The sequence below is a fragment of the Vigna umbellata genome, chromosome 11 (genome assembly GCF_029865625.1).
Source record: "Vigna umbellata cultivar VRB3 chromosome 11, Vumbellata_1.0, whole genome shotgun sequence".
NCBI lineage: Eukaryota > Viridiplantae > Streptophyta > Magnoliopsida > Fabales > Fabaceae > Vigna > Vigna umbellata.
The window spans coordinates 18926991-18947743 of record NC_142175.1 but is presented as its reverse complement, the minus strand read 5'-3'; the positions used below and the strand labels follow the sequence as shown (position 1 = coordinate 18947743).

The window sequence follows — 20753 nt, the reverse complement described above, 5'->3', positions numbered from 1 at the left end:
GATGGTTCTGGACTTGCTTAGAAGATGAGAGATCTGTGGGGGAAAAGGAGACATGGGGAATTTCTAAAATAAATCTGTGTTTGAATTTCCGAACTGTGAGAAATTTTAAATTTCAGAAGTTTATGAACTGTGTGGACTTTTATTTTCAGAAGACTTGTGCTGTAATAAAGAACTTAATATTTTATGGGTGTTGAAATTTGTTAAAGAAAAATTATATATGTATTTTGTGGAATATAAATTGTAACGCCTAAATCGGGGTGTTACATTGTTGCTCTAAAACAAAAGAGTTTATGTAAATGTTTTATTTTATTTTATTTATTACAAAATCATGTTAGATACCATTATAAAACCATGACATTTTAACTATGTTGGCATCCCACAACTTAACCATCATATATTTTCATATGCAGCATCATATAAAAGAAAGAAAAAGAAAAAAATAAAAGCATAGAGAGAAAAAGAGTATTTTCATTTCAATCAATTTATTTGCCATTGACGTTTAAAGACATTTAAATTAAAAATTATATTTACTTGCTAATTTAACAAAAAAATAATAATAAATTTATTTATTTTAAGTTAAATTAATATATTTTAATTATTAAATTTTTATCGAAAACTTCTCACACCTTAACCTTTCTATCTTATCAACTTTAGTTGCTACAATTTTAGCAGCTGAAAAATAGTCAGAGGCGGCTATATAGTATTCGAATAATGGCTAATTTGTATGAATTCGAATATTTCTACTGCTCATACATTATTATTCTTGGAAACAATTCAAAAAGAGATATATAATAAAAAATTTAGTTAATTTATAAACTATGTTAATAATACAATAAATATATAAATGATACAATAAATAAATAAAACAATAATATTGATATATATATATATATATATATATATATATATATATATATATATATATATATATATATGATCTATCTCTTACTTTCATTACCTTCTCTCTCATGTTTTAATATTTTATAATTATATTATTGATATGAAATATTCAAACTTCTTCAATGAAAAAATGAAAAAAATTATGTTGTAGTTATAAAAAAAGTTTGATTTTTTAAATATTGTCGACTTAAATACTTTTACCCAATCAATTAATTAGAAGTAAATCTTATATCAATTATTACAAACTTTTTTTTTATTCTCGTCAAATTTAATTAGAGAATTTAAATTTCTTGTCACATACTTTAGAGATTCAAATCTATCTTAAGAAAATGACATAGTACTACTCCAACTTACTATTGGTATAATTAAAAAAGAACAATTAAGGTATTCCAAGAATTAACAAATCAATATTATAATTTTATTGTATGCTAAATTCTAATTCAAAATTCCAACAAATTTTATGTAATTTAATTACTTAGGCACCAAATTTAATTCCATATATATTACATTACACGTGGACTGTTGGGTCAAAAAAATGACACTACTCTACACACCAACCTTCCTAAAATCCTAATCCAGAAGCCATTTTGCTTGGTAGGTAAAGTTCCAAACCTTCACCAACTTTTTCACTCAATTATTTGAGTGTAAGCAATTCCTGTATTCTACATGTGTTAGTTGAGAACCAAAAACCACTTTATGTGACTCAATCCAACAACCACTTGCATTGTCATTTGCCACCAACCCCCATACCCTCTCCTCACAAAACCCCTCTCATTGCATACATTGACAAAAAACAAAAACAACCTCATTTCAAAGAGACAGACCCTTCACAGAATAAGATCCAGGAACTGAGTGCAGAGCGCAAGGTGTACGGCTTTAAGGAAGATTGAAATGGCCCAGGTGAGCAGAGTGCACAATCTTGCTCAAAGCACTCAAATTTTCGGTCATTCTTCCAATCCCAACAAACCCAAATTGGTGAATTCAGTTTCGTTGAGGCCACGCCTTTGGGGGTCCTCAAAATCTCGGAGTCTCATTCATAAAAATGGAAGCGTTGTGGGAAATTGCAATGTGGGTATGAGAAATTCCGGCGTGTTTAAGGTTTCTGCCTCTGTCGCCGCCACGGAGAAGCCGTCGACGGCGCCGGAGATTGTTTTGGAACCCATTAAGGAAATCTCGGGTGCCATCACATTGCCAGGGTCTAAGTCTCTGTCCAATCGAATTCTGCTTCTGGCTGCTCTATCTGAGGTGAAAGTTTATTCATTTAGTTGTTTATTTTTTGCGGTTATGGAATTAGGAGCTGTAATCCAGATTTTGAATATTTGAATTTTTGTAATCTTGTGAAAATGTAGCGTCCTATCCAATGACAAATATTTACGCCAAACTACGGGGCTTATTATGAAAAACGAGCATAGAAATGTTTGTAGGTGCTTTGACTGGGTAACATATTCAATATCTGGATTGATTTACATGTCTGTACAAAGGAGTGTGCAAGTAATGTGCTAATAATGATATGTCTTGCTAAAGTACTCCTAAAAACAAGTGGGAGTATGCATATGGATATAGGAAATGTATTAGGGGAGGTACTTAGCTTCTCAATTATTAATGTGAAAATCAATGCATGATATTCCAATACATTCATGATTCTGTCTTCTAAGGTGGGTTGCTTACTTTGGAGGAGCTGGATCCATTCGGTGAGAGAGTGAGAGGAACTTCTCAAATAAACTATCAAAATAGACAGTCAATATTTGATTCAATTTAAGTAAAACAATCCTTGAGTGTTGATTAACCAAGTGTGATGATTGTGTGAGCAATATTAACACTAGAAGATAAATCCTTTCCCAAAGCGAAAATTAGAATGGTGTTTGAAGTTCTGTGTTACTTTAGTTGTATTATTCTTACAACTTTCAATTGCTTAATAGATGTCTTGTTGGACATTACTTATGCGTTATTCTGTTATTTGTATACAGGGAACAACTGTTGTAGACAACTTGTTGTATAGCGAGGATATTCATTACATGCTTGGTGCATTAAGGACCCTCGGACTACGTGTGGAAGATGACAAAACAACCAAGCAAGCAATTGTGGAAGGCTGTGGGGGATTGTTTCCCACTGCTGGAGAATCTAAAGATAAAATCAATTTATTCCTTGGTAATGCTGGTACTGCAATGCGTCCTTTGACAGCAGCTGTTGTTGCAGCTGGTGGAAATGCAAGGTCTGTTTTTTATATTGTTCATTCATCATGATATTTGCATTATTTGTTGTATAACTTGTCACAGCAAAGTTCATGTTCATCCTGCTACAACTCTAAATATCATCGAGATTAGCGTTCTTTTTTATTTAAAATGGACTTCTAATTAGCTGTGTTTATTTAACATGTAAATTAGCCTGTCAAACTTGCCTATAGATATTTTGATTATACACTGGGGAACGCACCCGAGGGTCTTCCTCATGATCTACTTCAATCTCACCATCCACTGCTTTGAGTATCTAATAGACGATCTTGATGTTCAAAATATTTCAGCTATGTACTTGATGGAGTGCCTAGAATGAGAGAGAGGCCAATTGGTGATTTGGTTGCTGGTCTGAAGCAGCTTGGTGCAGATGTTGATTGCGTCCTTGGCACAAACTGTCCGCCTGTTCATGTGAATGGGAAGGGGGGACTTCCTGGTGGTAAGGTATGGTTGGATTTCTTTTAGAATGTGGCCTCAGCTTCCTGAAGCAAAAATCTAATTTAATGAGCCTTCCTGTTTCCGCCTCTTAAGGATAAAACACTATTGCCCGTTTGATTTAGGAAAGAAAGAGAAAAGAATGAAAAAGGAGTAGAAAATGAGATGATTATTTAGGTTATTTTATAGGAGAGAATGTGAAAGAAAAGAAAGTTATAATTTTTCCTCATCTTATATGGTTGTAAAGAAAGTGATAGGAAATAAATTATATAAAATGACATAAATATACTCCATAAAAAAGTATGAAAGTATAATTTGGTCTTTCAAATGTAAAAAACACTTTCTCTCTGCTTTTCTTCTGAAATCTGAGAGGAATTAGAGATAGATTAGAATAACTTTAATATCCTGATCATTTATTTATTTTATAAATATTATATACCTCAATTCAATAATAGAATATTTTTATCTCCGTTCCCTTTCCCTTTAAAGCCTGAGTTTCAAGTCAAACATACTGTAATTGAAATATATTTTGGAAGGACATTGCCTTGTTGGTTTTCGTTTTCGGAGTTTATCCCTCACTTCTATTATATAGCCTTTGGTCTCTTCACGAGTCAATTGTTTATTTCTCTTAGATACATTTTTTCCTCATTCATAAACGTTATATAGATATCATCATATTTCAGAAACACTACGCTTTTTTTGTTCCATTTTTTATCTTATTATCCCATTACACTTGCAGGTGAAACTGTCTGGATCAGTTAGCAGTCAATACTTGACTGCTTTGCTTATGGCAGCTCCTTTAGCTCTTGGAAACGTGGAAATTGAGATTGTTGATAAACTGATTTCTGTTCCATATGTTGATATGACTCTTAAGTTGATGGAGCGGTTTGGAGTTTATGTCGAACACAGTGGTAATTGGGACAGGTTCTTGGTCCATGGAGGTCAAAAGTACAAGTAGGTTTCTATGCTTTAGTGTTGAGTGGCCTTGTCACATCCAATATACAATGAATTAAAAACTCATGATTCCTATCAGGTCTCCGGGCAATGCTTTTGTTGAAGGTGATGCTTCAAGTGCCAGTTACTTCCTAGCTGGTGCAGCAATCACTGGGGGGACTATGACTGTTGAGGGCTGTGGCACAAGCAGTTTACAGGTATTCATGGTGTTTTCTTATTTTATGGCTTTTATTGTACCATTCCTAATTCAATGCATGTCTTTTATTGTCCTTACTCCCAAAAACTAGATAGTTGTATCCTCAATGGCCCTTGGATATCCTGTTTCATCTCTTGAGCTGATACTGCTTTCATTATCCTTTTCAGCAAACTTTTCCCTGTCTCTGTAGTGTTTATAAATTGATATCATCATGTGAACTCTCACAATCTTTTCTCCCCCTCATTTTATTTGTTTTTAAAGTACTTTCTGAAAACATTTATTATTCCACATTTGTATAACAGTGATAAAAAATATTGTCAAGTAAAGCAAGTTAGTATATCATATAATGATACCTTGATGATTCAAATGGTAAAAGCCTGGACAATACTGTTTTTGATTTTGTAGAGGATTATATTGATTCTGTTTTCTCAAGTACGTGTGTGTTGTCTCTTAAACACAGTTTGAACTCAATGTCCCTCTCTTTCCATAGTTTAACAAATACATTAAAGAGCCCCATTTTAATGGGCCACCAAATGAGTGGGCTGTAAAAATGCCCTAGCCCCCAAAGCTCCAACTACAAGACTTTAATTAACTCCTAAATATAATACCGTCAACCTGGGTCAAAGGTTGAGCCAAGTTGTCCAGTGTTGAAGGTCAATTGGAGTTGGCCTAAACTGAAGTTTGAGTTGAGTCAATCCAGATCAAAGGTCGAACCGAGCCGGCCCGGCTTGAAGGTTGAGCTCAGTCATCCTGGCTTGAAGGTCAAGTAGAGTCAACCTGAACCAAAATTCAAGCTGAGTCAGATAGCTATAATGTCTCATGAAACTTGTTATGATGTATGTCTACATCATCTTTTGCATTGAACCATGAATTAGAGAGTGAGAACTGTAGGTTCATCTGTCAATTTTATATGGGTGCATTGAGAACAATAACAAGACTTGAGAAGAGAATGAATTTTATTATTATCATTCATGTCTATTACATTCTCCTTACCCTTATTTGTAACAATCTAATATTTCAAAAAAGGGAAATAAGGAAATAATATACCAAAAAATAAACTAGAAGATTCTACAGATATTTTCTCTAACTAGGACGATTTTCCTCTAATTACAACACTCCTCCTCAAGTTGGAAAATAAATATCAATCATTCCCAACATGCCTACAAGATCTTGAAATCTACCCAAAGGGCCTTTTGTAAAAATATATGCTATCTGAAGTTCTGTAGCAACATGAGTTGTAATCACAAAGCCTCTGTCTAGATTCTCTTTGATGAAATGTCTGTCAATCTCAATCGGTTTGGTCTTGTCATGTTATACTGGATTATGAACAATGCTTATGGTAGACTTATTGTCACATTATAGTTGCATAGGGTTGTCCACCTTGACTTTAAGGTCATCCAAAATGATTTTCATCTAGAGTCCTTCACACATTCCTTGAGCAAGAGCTCAAAATTCAACTTCTGCACTAGAACGAGATACTCTATCTTGCTTTTTGCTTATCCATGTTACCAGACTATCTCCAAGAAACATACATTACCCAGAAGTAGATTTTCTGTTAGTAATAGAACCTACATAGTCAACATTAATATATATTTTCATAGTTAATGTGTCTTTCCTTTTGAATAATAGCCCCTTGCCTGGACTTGACTTCAAGTACTAGAGAATTTTGTCAACTACTTGCATGTGTCTCTGGGATCATGCATAAATTGGCTCACTACACTACCTGCATAAGCAATGTTTGGTCTTGTGTGTAATAAATAAATCAATTTTCCTACCAATATCTGATATTGGGCCTTCTCTAAAGGAGCACTTTCTTCACTTCCAATTTTGTGATTCTGTTCTTTAGGAACTGTTGAGGTTCTACATCCCAGTTTTATTGTTTCTTTGAGGAGATCGAGTACATATTTCCTTTGGGAGATGAAAATTCTGTTCTTGAAGTAAGAAACTCTATTCCAAGAAAATATTTGAGTTTTCGTAGGTCTTTCATTTCAAATTGGGCTGCCAATTTTTCTGTTTCATCATCTCCTGCAATAATCATATCATCCACATAAACAAGCAAAAGTGAGTTTACCTATAGAAGAGTGCTTTATGAATAGAGTATGATCTCCTTGGCTTTGTCTGTATCCCAAGGAAACCATTGCTTTTGTAAATCTTCCAAACCATGCTCTAGGGAATTGCTTAAGACCATACAATGCTTTCTTTAGGAGGCATACCTTTTTTCTTTCATTTTTCACTTCAAAACCTGGGGAATCTCTATGTACACTTCCTCTTCTAGATTTCCATGTAGAAAGGCATTCTTCACATCCAACTGGTGTAAGTCCCAACCAAAATGTGTAGCTGATAGGACATAAGATAGGAGTGAAAGAACTGAACAGGGGAATAGTGGAGAAGGCGAGCAAGGGGCCTATAAATGTAAACCTTTGGTAAGTCTGGGGGGTAGCTAGTCATATTCTTTTGTTAGACAGGTCTTGGACCTTGTGAGGGGGGTTAGGCTCCCGTTAGATGGAGGGAGACTATGCTCCCAGATACTGATTGTACGCTACTTTTGTTGATGAGAATACAAATAATTCATTCTTTTCCAATTGTTTTTCTTGCTGTGATTGTGTGAGTGAGTTCCCATCGTTAGGTTTCGGACACAGGAACCTAACAAATTGGTCTGACCTGCCGGATCTGTTTCGGAGGGAAGAAGGCTAGCGAGGAGAAACGGGAACGATGACTGTCGGATCCGCTTGGGAGGGGACTGCCGGATCGAGACGCCGCTGGAATCGTGTGAGGGTGAAGGAAATTGCGGTTGATAGAATGAAGGCGCAAACAGGGGAGTTGCGAGCAGATTATGCAGCAATATGCCAAGATTATGCTGCAATAAGCCAAGATTATGCTGCAATACGCCAAGATTTGCCAGAAATCATAAGTAGGTTGGGTGGTCGAGGCCACAACCAGGACGACCAACATTGGGACCGGCGAGAGGAAAGGAAGAGGAAGGGGAGAGAGGGGATGAACGCCATAAAGTGCAACCCAGCGGGAAAAAAAGGGTAGAACTGCCCACTTTCGAAGGGTTTGATCCGTTAGGGTGGGTCTCTGAGGCAGAGGAGGAAAGGGTGCGCCTAGCCGACATCAGTATGGAGGGGAGCGCTGGCTACTTGTTCAGAGCTTGGAAGGAAAAAGCCAAGAATCGTTCTTGGGAAGGCCTGAAGGGGGCAGTGGTGGTGCGATTTGGAGAACGTAACGGGGGCACCATCTTTGAAAGGGTGGCGGCCAAGAAGCAGTCGGGAACCGCAGAAGAATACGTCCCAGCATCGAACGTGGGAGAAATGCCATAACTGAGCGGGAGAGGACTTCAGGCTGGGAACCTGAGAGGATTTCAGGAACCGAACGGGAGAGGACTGCACGAACAAAACGTGACAGGACGGCCGGAACCGAACGGGCCAGGACTACAGGCTGGGAACCCGAGAGGACTTCTGGAACCGAACGGTCGAGTACTGCCAAAACCAAACGGGAGAGGACTACACGAACCGAACATTACAGGACGACCGAAACTGCACGGGAGAGGACTGGCAGACCCGAACGGAAGAGTACAGAAGGAACCGAACAGTCTAGGAGGGATGGATCAGTGGGAGAGAAGCGTGATGAAAGAAGGAATGAAGGCCTCAGAGGGAAGAATGGATGGAAGAATCAATGCCTGAGAGGTAAAGAATGGGGGCGGGGTAGAAGACGAGTCATTTGGGGGACAAACGCGTGGTATGGTTGCCGAATAGTTCGAGACAGAATTACACCGGAAGCAGACAAAGTTGTCCACTCTCTCGACTAGAGGCCTTATTCAGCCAAAAGCGATGAAGCTGCACGGGTCGACAGGGGACCGAACGATTTTGATCAGTATAGGACGAAACCGATCGGTATTCACCAATATAGGACGAAACCGAACGGTATTGACTAGTATAGGTCAAACTCGAACGATATTGAGGGTGATAGGAAGGAAAGAGGAAGAATGGAAGATAGTGGGGGAGGAGTTGCCACCACGTAAGCCTCCAGACCTGAAGTTGCAAGTAGTTTCAGCGGGTTCTCTTCCTATGATAAGACCACATCACAATGCAATGAGCTCAAGTTTCATTGTTCCAACCTTGAGGACAAGGTTGTTTTGCAGCGATGTGTAATGATAAGATATAAGATAGGGGTGAAAGAACTGAACGGGGGAATAATGGAGAAGGCGGGCAAGGGGCCTATAAATGTGAACCTTTGGCAAGTCTATGGGGTAGCTAGTCATATTCTTTTGTTTAGACTGGTCTTGGACCTTGTGAGGGGGGTTAGGCTCCCGTTAAATGGAGGGAGGTTATGCTCCCAGATACTAATTGTACACTACTTTCGTTGATGAGAATACAGATAATTCATTCTTTTCCAATTGTTTTTCTTGTTGTGATTGTGTGAGTGAGTTCCCATCGTTAGGTTTCAGACACAGGAACCTAACAGTAGCCAAAGTGAGAACAACTCGAACTGTATTCATTTTTGTCACCGGGGAAAACATCTCCTCATAGTCAATCCCATAACTTTGAGTATAGCCTTTTTTGCTACCAATCTAGCTTTATGTCTTTTTATTGTCCCATCTGCCTTATGTTTCACTGTGAATATCCATCTACACCCTACTGCCTTCTTGTCTCTTGGCTTATCAACAATCTCCCAAGTTGAATTTTTGTGCTTTTCAGAGATTGTTAGTGCAAACATACCGAGAAATAGGATATTTAGCACATGATCTTCTTTCCTTTTTCAATGCAATGGATAAATCCTCAGTAAGACTTATCTCCTCACTGTTATCTTCAAGGATCCTCACCTCCTATTAGACAATTTTTCTTGCATGAGAGTCGAAGTGAGTTGTTTTCTTCTTTCATATGTTTTTCCAAAAGAAATGTCTTCTTCCTCTTCTTTCTCACTGTGGACTATGGTAGTTTCATTGCTCAGATCTTGGGTATGTTGCAAAGACAAATATGGTAATGACAAGGAGAGCTCATCCACTTCAAGTGTTTTCTTCACCTGAAGTGGTGGACTGGAATAAAGGATTGTGTTTTATAAAGACGCGACGACTCTGAACGTGATAACATTTGTACCCTTTTTTATTAGAAGGATACGCAATAAAAACACATTTAAGAGCTTTGGGATCTAATTTATTATGATTAGGATGATGAGAGTGAACAAAAGCAATACATCCAAAGACTCGACTAGGTAGACTCGATATTAGGGGAGAAGAAGGAACAAAAGACAATAGAGACTATATAGGACTAATGTCATTTTAGATATAGGTGGGTAACCTGTTGATGAGATATGTGACAGTTAACACCGCTTCTCCCAAGTAATTTTTTGGAACAGACATTTGAAAAAGAAGAGCTCTAGTTACCTAAAGAAGATGACAATTCTTTCTTTCAGCAACCCCGTCTTGTTGAGGGGTGTTTACACATGTTAGTTCATGAACAATACCATTATAAGACAAAAAATTGAGAAATTCATGATTCACGTATTCAGTACCATTATTAGACTGGATTCTTTTGATATTTTTTCCAAATTGATTTTGGACAAGACAAAAAAAACTAACAAAGATTTGGAAAACTTTTGATTTATTTTTCATAAGGTATGTCCACGTGACACGGGTACAATCATCAGTAAAGGTAACAAACCATTTGGCTCCGGAAATAGATTCTACGTCAGGTCCCCAAACTTCAGAGTGAATTAAATCAAATGGAGAATCACTCCTTTTATGACTAATAGGATAAGATGTACGTTGGTGTTTTGGCAACCGACAAATATCAAAATTAAAAGACTCAACGGACTCCTTGGTAAACAAATGGGGAAATAAGGACTTGATAAGGTTGAATGAAGGATGCCCAAATGATGTAGCCATATTTGTTGACTCGTGATTTTTGTTTTGTTTTGGTCATCAGACTCCAACAGATACAACTCACTTGCTCCTTAGTAGTTAAAATTGTCTTCCCCGTGGCAAGGTCCTGAAAAACACAATAAGTTGAGAAAAATGTTACTGAACAATTTAAATCCTTTGTGAGTTTTTGTGCAGAGATAAGACTATTGGCTAATTGTGGAACATGTAAAACATCCTTTAATACAATAGACGATTCCAAAATTACATTCCCAGAGCCGCATATAGGTATACCCTGACCATTCGCAATTGTAATAAGTTGTTTTTCTATTTCTTTTACCGAGTTGAAGGACACATGAAAAGGTGTCATATGATCAGTTGCTCCTGAATCAAGAATCCAAATACCTTGAGACACAAGACCAACAATATTGAGACAAATCTTACCTTTCATGGACAGAGTACATGATCTAGATGGCTTACTTATTGATTCAACCATTGCTTTTAAGCGCTCGAGTTCCTCCTTATAAACTTTCATATCAAGATCAAAGGAATAATTTTTTACCTTAGACATCCCTTGGAACACAATTAGGTGTTTCCGGTGACTATCCGACACAACCATGATGTGTGGGCTACACCAGGAAAAAAGAGCAGAACTCAAAACTTAGATCTACTCAAATCTGGGCCAAATGGGATGTCACCAACCTGTGGAACGCGCTTAGGAGGCTCCGACAAACCTTTCTTTGATGGCGGCAGCGAGTGGGTCTCGTTGAAACTAGACACGTGGGCTACACATGCCGGCAACCGTGGTGGTGTGTGGTGACGTGTTTCCCGGAACAATTTCTTGCATTGTGTTTGCCAGAGTTGGGCATACCTTTCTACCCTATCAACGATCCTAATGACTACGACGGTAGCCACAATGGCCAAACAGTGGCTACTGTTGCAATGGAAACGTAGCTCCCAAGATCGGGAGCTCAGATACCAACTTGAGAAGAGAATGAATTTTATTATTATCATTCATGTCTATTACATTCTCCTTACCCCTATTTGTAACAATCTAATCTTCCAAAAAAGAGAAATAAGGAACTGAAAAATAAACTAGAAGATTCTACATATATTTTCTCTAATTAAGAAGATTTTCCTCTAATTACAACAAGTTACAAGGCTTGCATAACTATTTTTGATGGTTTAGTCATAGACAATGTTGAACTTGGGAATCGTTTTAGGGGGCCAAAAGATTGTATCTTGTGGATCGTTAAAAGTTTGACTTTAGTGGTAAAATTCATCCTATAAAGAAAAAGTACACTATTAACATCCATATTCTTAAAAAATATATGGCATATATGAGAAAAATGGCTTATAACTCAGAATAAGCCATAAATATCTAAGAAAAGAAAGAATAGGCCCCCTACATAAAGCAACACCCAAGAGGCCCAAACACTCTAAAAACAGGATAATATGCCCACACATACGACCCATTCGCCTGTTGATCCACAGGCCCAAGCCACACCTGCCCTGTCATTTTGTCTTGCAGAAAAATCATGCAGAAGCTAAACAATTATATCTTGTCGTGAAGAGAATTCTTAATTGGTTAATTATCAATTTTTATCTTTTGGGAATACAAAATTAGAACTGGTTTGATTCGTTATATAAATAGGGTCGATGGTGTGATTAATTACTCATCATATGTAAAGACTATGACAGCCCCCATGCAGTCATTTTAAATTCCTCCTTTTTTTTTTAATTTGTGCTTATGTATAAATTTTTTCCTGTCCCTATTTTTGTAAAGGGAGATGTAAAATTTGCTGAAGTTCTTGAAAAGATGGGAGCTCAAGTTACATGGACAGAGAACAGTGTCACTGTTACTGGACCACCACGAGATTCTTCTGGTCGAAAAGTCTTGCAAGGCATTGATGTCAATATGAACAAGATGCCAGATGTTGCCATGACACTTGCTGTTGTTGCACTATTTGCTAATGGTCCCACCACTATAAGAGATGGTATGGTTTAGCTGTTTGTTTGTGCTCAAGAGCTTGTTGTCATATTTTTTTTGTTGTTGTTAATGAAATTATTATAATTACTCTAATATTGAAATTGGATCACTGACCATGTGAAATGTTTGAATTTTTAACTTGAAAAGCTTCCTCTATAGATGGTTTTTCTTATATCTATGGGAGTGTGGGGGAATCTATGTTGTTCCTTCAAAATTTGTTTTTATAGTTGTACAACCTGGGGCACTTGCTCCTTGGGTTGGTCCAGTTCTTACTCATGACAGTCTTTTGCATCTAACTGGTGAAGACCTGTTGACCCACTGAGATTGGTCTGAACCCCCCACACTCTCCTTTTTAAATAAAACTCCAAAAGGTTAGTTGAAAGATTTCAACACGATGGTCCTTACTTTAAAGTGTATTATGGCGTCGGACCACTTGACTCTGTTAATATGTTCTCTTCTTTTAATTTATATTGTTATCATCAAACGATCCAATCTCCAAATGTGATGCTGGATAATTGTTGAATCTAGTTAACATTGTATAATCCTTTGCTTTTTCATTTATTATTTTTCCCCTTGATATATTTATATTTATTTTTTCATACTATGTTATTCTGAAAAAAAAAATTCTTTTTCAGTTTTTTAGTTTGAGAATGCTATTTCAATGAATTTGCCTTATTATTTTCTGGTTTGGGGTTATATAACTGTGCTTTTCTTTACTTCAATGCTTCAATCGTATTTTTCTTAATGATTGAAGTCAGTGGAGTGCAGACTGCTCAAGGTTCTTTTATGGCATCTTGAATATGTTAGAACATGGAATTATGGTATAAAATCACTTTACCTTCATCTAATAGCTTAAGCTTTTGGAAAGTTGGTTAGCAAGATGGTATTATTAGTCTCTATATTAGGTGGTCTTTGAGTTCAATCCTTGTCTCTCCCAGTTCTTCTAGTAAATTTCATTTTAGTCCACTTCAAATAAAAAGTTGAATTTAAGTATAAGGCATGTGGGTCCTGTGTATTATTCATGCTTTGGGATGAAAAGTTTTTTTTATCTGGTGGCATGTTTGGATTATAGTATAGAATCATTCATGTGTATCAAGTCAAGTTTTTGTGATAGTTGTATAGTATAATTAGTGTCTGAACTAGATATGATCTTTTTGTAAATTTGACATAAAGAACTACGATGCTTCTTGTTCTGAGTTTTTCTTTAAATCTTTTTAATAATTGAAAAGTTTTAGTTGTATCCGAAAAGAGAGCAGAAATAGGCAGCCAGCTATTCTCTTGTAAGCCAGAATTAGGTTCATTTTATGTCATTCCCTATGTTATGCATTTGAACTATCTACTTTATCATTTAGCATAGTAGTTTGCTTCCAACACACCCATTTATTCATTATTTCCTCTATTTTTCAGTGGCAAGTTGGCGAGTTAAAGAGACAGAGAGAATGATAGCAATATGCACTGAACTCAGAAAGGTATTGCTACTTCCTTTGTGGTTTCTATCCTATGGACTTTTAGCATCTCACTAACCTACTGTCTTGGCATTTCAGCTAGGAGCAACTGTTGAAGAAGGTCCTGATTACTGTGTGATTACTCCTCCCGAGAAATTGAATGTAACATCTATAGACACATATGATGATCATAGAATGGCAATGACATTCTCTCTTGCTGCTTGTGGAGACGTTCCAGTAACCATCAAGGATCCTGGTTGCACCAGGAAGACATTTCCTGACTACTTTGAAGTCCTTGAGAGGTTCACCAAGCACTAGACATTCTTGTACATTGAGTAGGGAAGAAAAAGAGAGAGATAAAATACTCACAAAACAGTGAGTATGTGGCTTGCTTTTGTTTCTAAAAATTACCCTGTAAGGACGTGAGATAATTTGTATTGTTGAAAGAGCTATTTGTTCTGTTGTATCAAAGTAAATTAATTTTCAAGTGACATCGCTCTTTTCCTCTAAACGTGGTAGTGCACATCTTTGCATTTGATTCCTTATCGGTTGAGATGGGACCTTACCTTTCATTGTGTATCATTTTAGTCAAACACCCCAGATAATATGTGGTCAATAAAGAGTCTAGCTAGCAAATGTGTCTGTGATTGCATGCTTGAGTTCAAGACATTTATAAATGATTGACAGAATGTAAAAGGCTCATCAATTAAAGTTTGACTCATTTGGTCGAGTCTTTTATTCATACTACTTGATTCTCAAATTTTCTTGTTGGTATAAGTAAATTTCTGCTCACTAAGTAGTATTTAACGTATGTTATTACACTAACAGACTTTAAATGTTATTCCAATCTTGTTTAAAAATGACGTCAATTTCATGAAGTTAGCGTGTTGTATGATATCTGACGTTAAATTCATGTCGGTGTGGGATAAAACCATCGTTATTTCACGTCAGTTTATACTTTTTAATGTCAATTTATGTCACTCACAATAATGTATGACGTAAAAAATCGAAAATATCATATATTAAAAGTTTTGTATGAGTTAGTGTGGTTTGCAAGAAGGCATGAATTTCTGTAATCTAGACCTTTACATGGTGTAAAAAAATAGACATGTTAAGCTAGAGTGGCCTGCAACAAGTAGAGTGCAAGCATGACCTTGGGGACCAAATGGCCATGTACAACTTCCCCACCAACTTCAAAGCCCTGGCCCTAGAGGATGTACTTTTGTTTTTCATTTTATTGAAAGTTCATATTCATTGCAATTGCAGAGAAAAATAATCTATGAAAGTCACATGAAATTCACCACATGCTTCCTTGTTCATCAGTTCATTTTCTTTAGTCACAGGCATGGCCTATGCAACAATTTGACCACTCTCATTATAAATGCTGTTCGGCAGAGACTAAGAAAATATATAAATTATTGCACATCTACAGGTGAGGTTCATTGCTCAGATCCACTTTTCCAAGTACTAAAAACACAGATTATGGCATATCTCCTGAGATTTTTTTGTAACACCAAAATGCATGTGACAATGTACTAAATGTTTTACTATACAGTCTGTTTTGACAATAAAATATGTACAAAGTACAGCTTATGTTAATTCATGGAAAATGATGATATGTGAATTAGGAGAAAGAAAACCATAATGGAAGTGTATTTTTCTTTTCTATCTTTTTAATATTATTTAATAACAGAAGGTTGCACATGGGAGGGGGTACTGGCTCATGTGGGATATTAATTTTTGTCCCTTACCTAAAAAGAGAGAAAGAGAAAATAACTATTTAAAAAGAGTACAGCACTTCTACCACCTCTTGTTCTGTTTTCACTACTCTTTCATGCCTTGTTTGTTGGCTTCTGATAGTGACGAATGTGATATCATCCTCAGAAGAAAAATGCCACATAAATTCCAGAGGTTGAAATTTCAGCTTCAAAATCATATTTATTTTATCACTTTTCAAATTCGGTTGCATGTGAGAGAACATTTGCAGCTCTTCAACAAAGGAACAACACTTCAATCCTTAGATTTTTGTTTTTGTTTTACAATTTTATGAGTCCATTCTAGTACTTTTGTTCCAAGAGCTGTCATGTAGTAACAACAAAAACCAATTTTATTTCCTTATTTTTATGATTTTTAAAGTAATCATTATAAAAATTAATATTCTACTATGATCTGTGAATGGACCAACTGAAATACTATTTTATAATATGCTTTTTCTCATATACAAATTAGTATATAAAGTAATACATATGCCCTGGTTTATCTTATGTGTATTTATTACAAGAAGAGCAATTTTGTTTTCTTAAGTATTACTCTATCCTTGAATATTAGTCTTAAAACCTGAAAGACCTTGTGAACAAAGCAATCTTGTCCTGATCCTGTGGTTGTTCTACACCAGTCCTTACGTGTACCTTTGCACATGATACTTTGCTGCACTAACATAAATTGTTTGATAAGGATTCTTGGGAGATGCTTTTGCCTTCATTTTCAAGTTTGTTTACACTTCAAGTTGTTCTTTCAATGCATTCTCTTTTCTTTTGGGTCCACCTCTCTTTAAGACTCCAGCACACAAAAACAAGTAGACAATAATTAATCACTACTACTTCATACATGGCTTCCACTAACTTATAATTTCATATATTACATGTGTTATGAGTGTCCTTGAACTTGTATTTACACAAATAATTATAGAACATGATAATCTACTACTTTAGAGTTATAAGTAAAATTAGTTACTTTCATATTAATAAGAAATTTTGTTTAATATTCTTGTGTTATACTACAAAGAGATACATTTTCTATTTCCATTGTATTTGTTATGAATAATAATGAGTAGGAGTAAAGAAAAAATGATATTTTTGAAATAATAACATTAAATAGAGTATAAAAATTGAAAATTGTTTATATTTAAGTCTACCCAATAGAGTATGATTTTAACTTTGATGATTTGATTTTGACTTTATTGTGAAATGTTTATTTTATTAAAATTTGTGTTGGAGTTCATGGTCTTTAGGGGGACTTTACAAAAGAGAAAGGTGATGAGGGCATTACTAATACTAGGGCATCCCACAAATTCAACCTTAGCTAGTTTGCTACGACAAATCAAGTATATGGTAAGAAAAATGGGGTGTGAGAGAAAAGTATGAATGAAAATGTATAACAAATTGTGTTTGGACTTTTCCATGCCTTGAATGGAAATGTTTTAAGATGAGTTTCAACTTCTAAGAAGAGATATGTCAAAATAAATTTAGGGTATTTTTTCCTTATGATGGTAAATTACTCAACCTTTTAAGTGATTCATTGGTATAGTTGAATTTGATGTAAAGGGAAAATCAAGAAGTGTCTTCATGGAAAAGTTATATCAAAGATCATATGCTACACTTAATGACCAATGTTTACTTTGATTGCAAGAAATGAATGTGATTAATGTGCAAATCAATTAATTGAAACTAACTAAGTGGGAATATTTTGCCTCAATAACCGCTCAAGTAAATCTAACTATTGTTAAAATGATTCTATGAATTTAGAGAGTTTTGACTATTAAATTTAGGAGAAGTTTTACTATCTCTTACTCAATTATATTCAAGACAATTTTTAGTAGGATTTTGTGCCCAACTTAGTAAGAAGAAGTTTTGGGTTTTGACTCTCTAACAACTTAAATTGAGATTTTTCTAACTTTAGAAATCATTAATTGTGGTGTTAGCTCTATAATTAAACCTTTAATCCCAATCCTTTTTTTTCTCAAAATATTTCAATTAAAACTATTAAAATTCAAATTCACACGAATCTCACACATATTCCCTTTAATAGAAAAAAGGCTCTAAAGATCTCATCCATTGGATTTGCACAATTCAACAAACCACCCATTATTATTATGTCCCCTTGATAAATTTCACACTTGAAAACCCTTCTCCTCCAAAGGAAGTTTCCTCCACACAAAAATATCCTTAAACAAAGAGCCTCTACAAATCTATTTTAAAACCTCCCCAAATTCAAGGATCTCCAGCCAATCAAATTAGCATTTTGCATCTTTTACAACCCACCCACTTGCATTGCATTTCTCCAATGAACACCTTTTGTGCTTTCATAGACAAAGGGAGGAAATACTAACACAAAAATATACACTCAAACACCATCTTCATCTACATTTCCTCAAAATATTTCTACCCATCTGTGTCTTTGATATGCATTTTAACATTCTTCTCTAAATTTTGAAACTTTTTTGAGTAAACCTGTGAACCCAAAAGAGAGGCAGCACCTTCAACCCATTCCTCCAAGAAACTAGAAGATTCCCATTTCCCACATACAAATATTTCTTTTTCTCTTTTGTTTTTAAAAAGAAAAAAAAACAACTCACCAAACCATCCTTTTCTTTTGTTCCTGTTTTCTCCATAACTTTCCCATCTCTGAAATAAACACAGCCAAACCAAACCATTTCATCATCACCGTTATAACACTACCAGAAAACCCTAGAAACCCAACAATTTTGGGAGCCTCAAACCCAATCCCAGAAACCAAAATTGACCTCTCAATTCGTCGAACCGGAGGACGAGAAATCGTGGGCACCTTTCAAAATCCTAGATTTCCCCTATCGAAAGTCCCAACTGAAGCAAATGTCACACATAGACAGTGCCCCTTCGACTCCAGGGAAGTTCAAGATGGAGAAAAGCACGTACTTTAATCGCGTGCGGTGGCACACCTCGCTGGCGAAGCTCGCCATGTGGTCCTTCGTGTTTTTGGGCGCGATCTTGATCTTCTTTTTCCGGTCGCCGGCGTCAACGCCGGTGCCGGCGGACCTCTCACGGAGGTCATTGAGGACCTACAACTGGGGCGGACCCGTCTGGGAGAAACGGGTCCGAGCCTCTGCCCGGGTCCGGTCCCGAAATGGGTTTGCCGTTTTGGTCACTGGAGCCGCCGGCTTTGTCGGCACCCATGTTTCTGCGGCTCTGAAACGCCGCGGTGATGGGGTTCTGGGAATTGACAATTTCAATGACTATTACGACCCTTCTCTGAAACGTGCACGCCAGTTGCTTTTGGAGCGCACTGGAGTGTACATAGTTGAGGGTGATATCAATGATGAAGCACTCTTGAGGAAGCTTTTTGAGGTTGTTCCTTTCACTCACGTTATGCACTTGGCTGCTCAGGCTGGTGTGAGGTATGCCATGGAGAATCCTGGCTCTTATGTGCATAGCAACATTGCTGGTTTCGTGAACTTGCTTGAGGTTTGTAAGAGTGTGAATCCGCAACCTGCTATTGTTTGGGCATCTAGTAGCTCAGTTTATGGACTCAACACTAAGGTTCCATTCTCTGAGAGGGATAGGACTGATCAGCCTGCTAGTTTGTATGCTGCCACTAAGAAGGCTGGTGAGGAGATTGCTCACACTTATAACCATATCTATGGTCTTTCATTGACTGGCTTGAGGTTCTTCACTGTTTATGGCCCTTGGGGTAGGCCTGATATGGCTTACTTCTTCTTCACAAGGGATATTCTCAAGGGGAAGGTGATACCTATATTTGAGGCTGCCAATCATGGCACCGTTGCGAGGGATTTTACTTACATTGATGATATTGTGAGGGGTTGTTTAGGAGCTCTAGATACGGCAGAAAAAAGCACAGGGAGTGGGGGGAAGAAGAGGGGGCCTGCACAGTTGAGGGTGTTCAATTTGGGGAATACTTCACCGGTGCCGGTTAGTGATCTTGTGGGCATTTTGGAGAGGCTTCTGAAGGTGAAGGCAAAGAGGAATATAATGAGGTTGCCACGGAATGGTGATGTTCAGTTTACACATGCCAACATTAGCTACGCCCAGAGGGAGCTTGGGTATAAGCCGACCACAGATCTGCATAGTGGTTTGAAGAAATTTGTGCGGTGGTACTTGAATTACTATTCTGATGGCAAGAAAGCTGATGAGTGACTGATTCTTTTAACCATGTGATAATGTCTTTGAATTCTTGTTCGTTATGATTCTTGTGATTGTTCCTTAGCGTTTTTCTTTCGTTGTGCGATCACCGTGTTTCATGAGTCAAGGATGATGCCATATTAGAAGGAAGTAGGAACCTTGTTTCCTGCCTGCATTGAGGAAGTTTTGTTGTTGGTGGAGATTAATGCCAAGAAAACCAGATACATCATATTCTCTTTTATTCTTTTTTTCCTGAATGTAATTGTTGTAGTTTTAGAAATGTAGCATTCATGACTGATAGAGCATATGCTGATTGGTGGCAGTGTATAATAATTGTTAAGAAAATTTAGTAAAATCACACGATAGTTTGAATTCCAGTTTTCTGACTGAATGAGTCAATAAGACATGTATTTTATTTGCTTATGTAATTTTTCAGCTATAAATGGACTCCTGTTTAATAATTCTTGCACAGCTCTACTACTTTGTGTTGCTATTATTGCTTTTTGGCGGTGCTGTGACACCAGGCACCTTTATGTTTATCAGCAGATTATTAGAATGTTCTTGAATGTTAAGTGCAGCTACTGGATTTTTTGTCAGATAAATGATTCATAAGTTGTAAGAAGTATTGACAGACTTTCTTTTTATGCTTTCTCATCATTTGAATGGATTTGTTTTTGAAATATTATTTTGGAAATTATGTTGCAATTTCATTGCATTTTGGTCTCTTGTTATCTAAAAATATTGATGCATTTTTCATAAATATCTGTTTTGCTTGTGTCCCTATGTTTTTGTTCACTAAGAACGGTTCTACGTATATGTCTGAAGTATTTCTGTTAAAGACATTCTTTTAA

The 20753-nt window shown here is 36.5% G+C and overlaps 2 protein-coding genes across 2 annotated transcripts; both read left to right on the top strand.

Moving 5' to 3' along the window:
- The first annotated feature begins 1519 nt into the window (after window positions 1–1519).
- LOC124820078 (RNA 3'-terminal phosphate cyclase/enolpyruvate transferase, alpha/beta) lies at window positions 1520–14519 on the top strand. The gene is made up of 8 exons (XM_088102385.1): window positions 1520–2145; window positions 2868–3112; window positions 3422–3575; window positions 4306–4520; window positions 4600–4717; window positions 12360–12570; window positions 13971–14032; window positions 14108–14519. The coding sequence occupies exons 1-8, from the start codon at window positions 1792–1794 to the stop codon at window positions 14324–14326; spliced, it is 1578 nt and encodes a 525-aa protein (XP_087958511.1). The 5' UTR covers window positions 1520–1791; the 3' UTR covers window positions 14327–14519.
- A 3413-nt stretch (window positions 14520–17932) lies between these two features.
- Window positions 17933–20363, top strand: LOC124834347 (UDP-glucuronate 4-epimerase 3). The gene has a single exon (XM_047309017.2). The coding sequence runs from the start codon at window positions 18619–18621 to the stop codon at window positions 19915–19917; it is 1299 nt and encodes a 432-aa protein (XP_047164973.1). The 5' UTR covers window positions 17933–18618; the 3' UTR covers window positions 19918–20363.
- The last annotated feature ends 390 nt before the right edge of the window (window positions 20364–20753 follow it).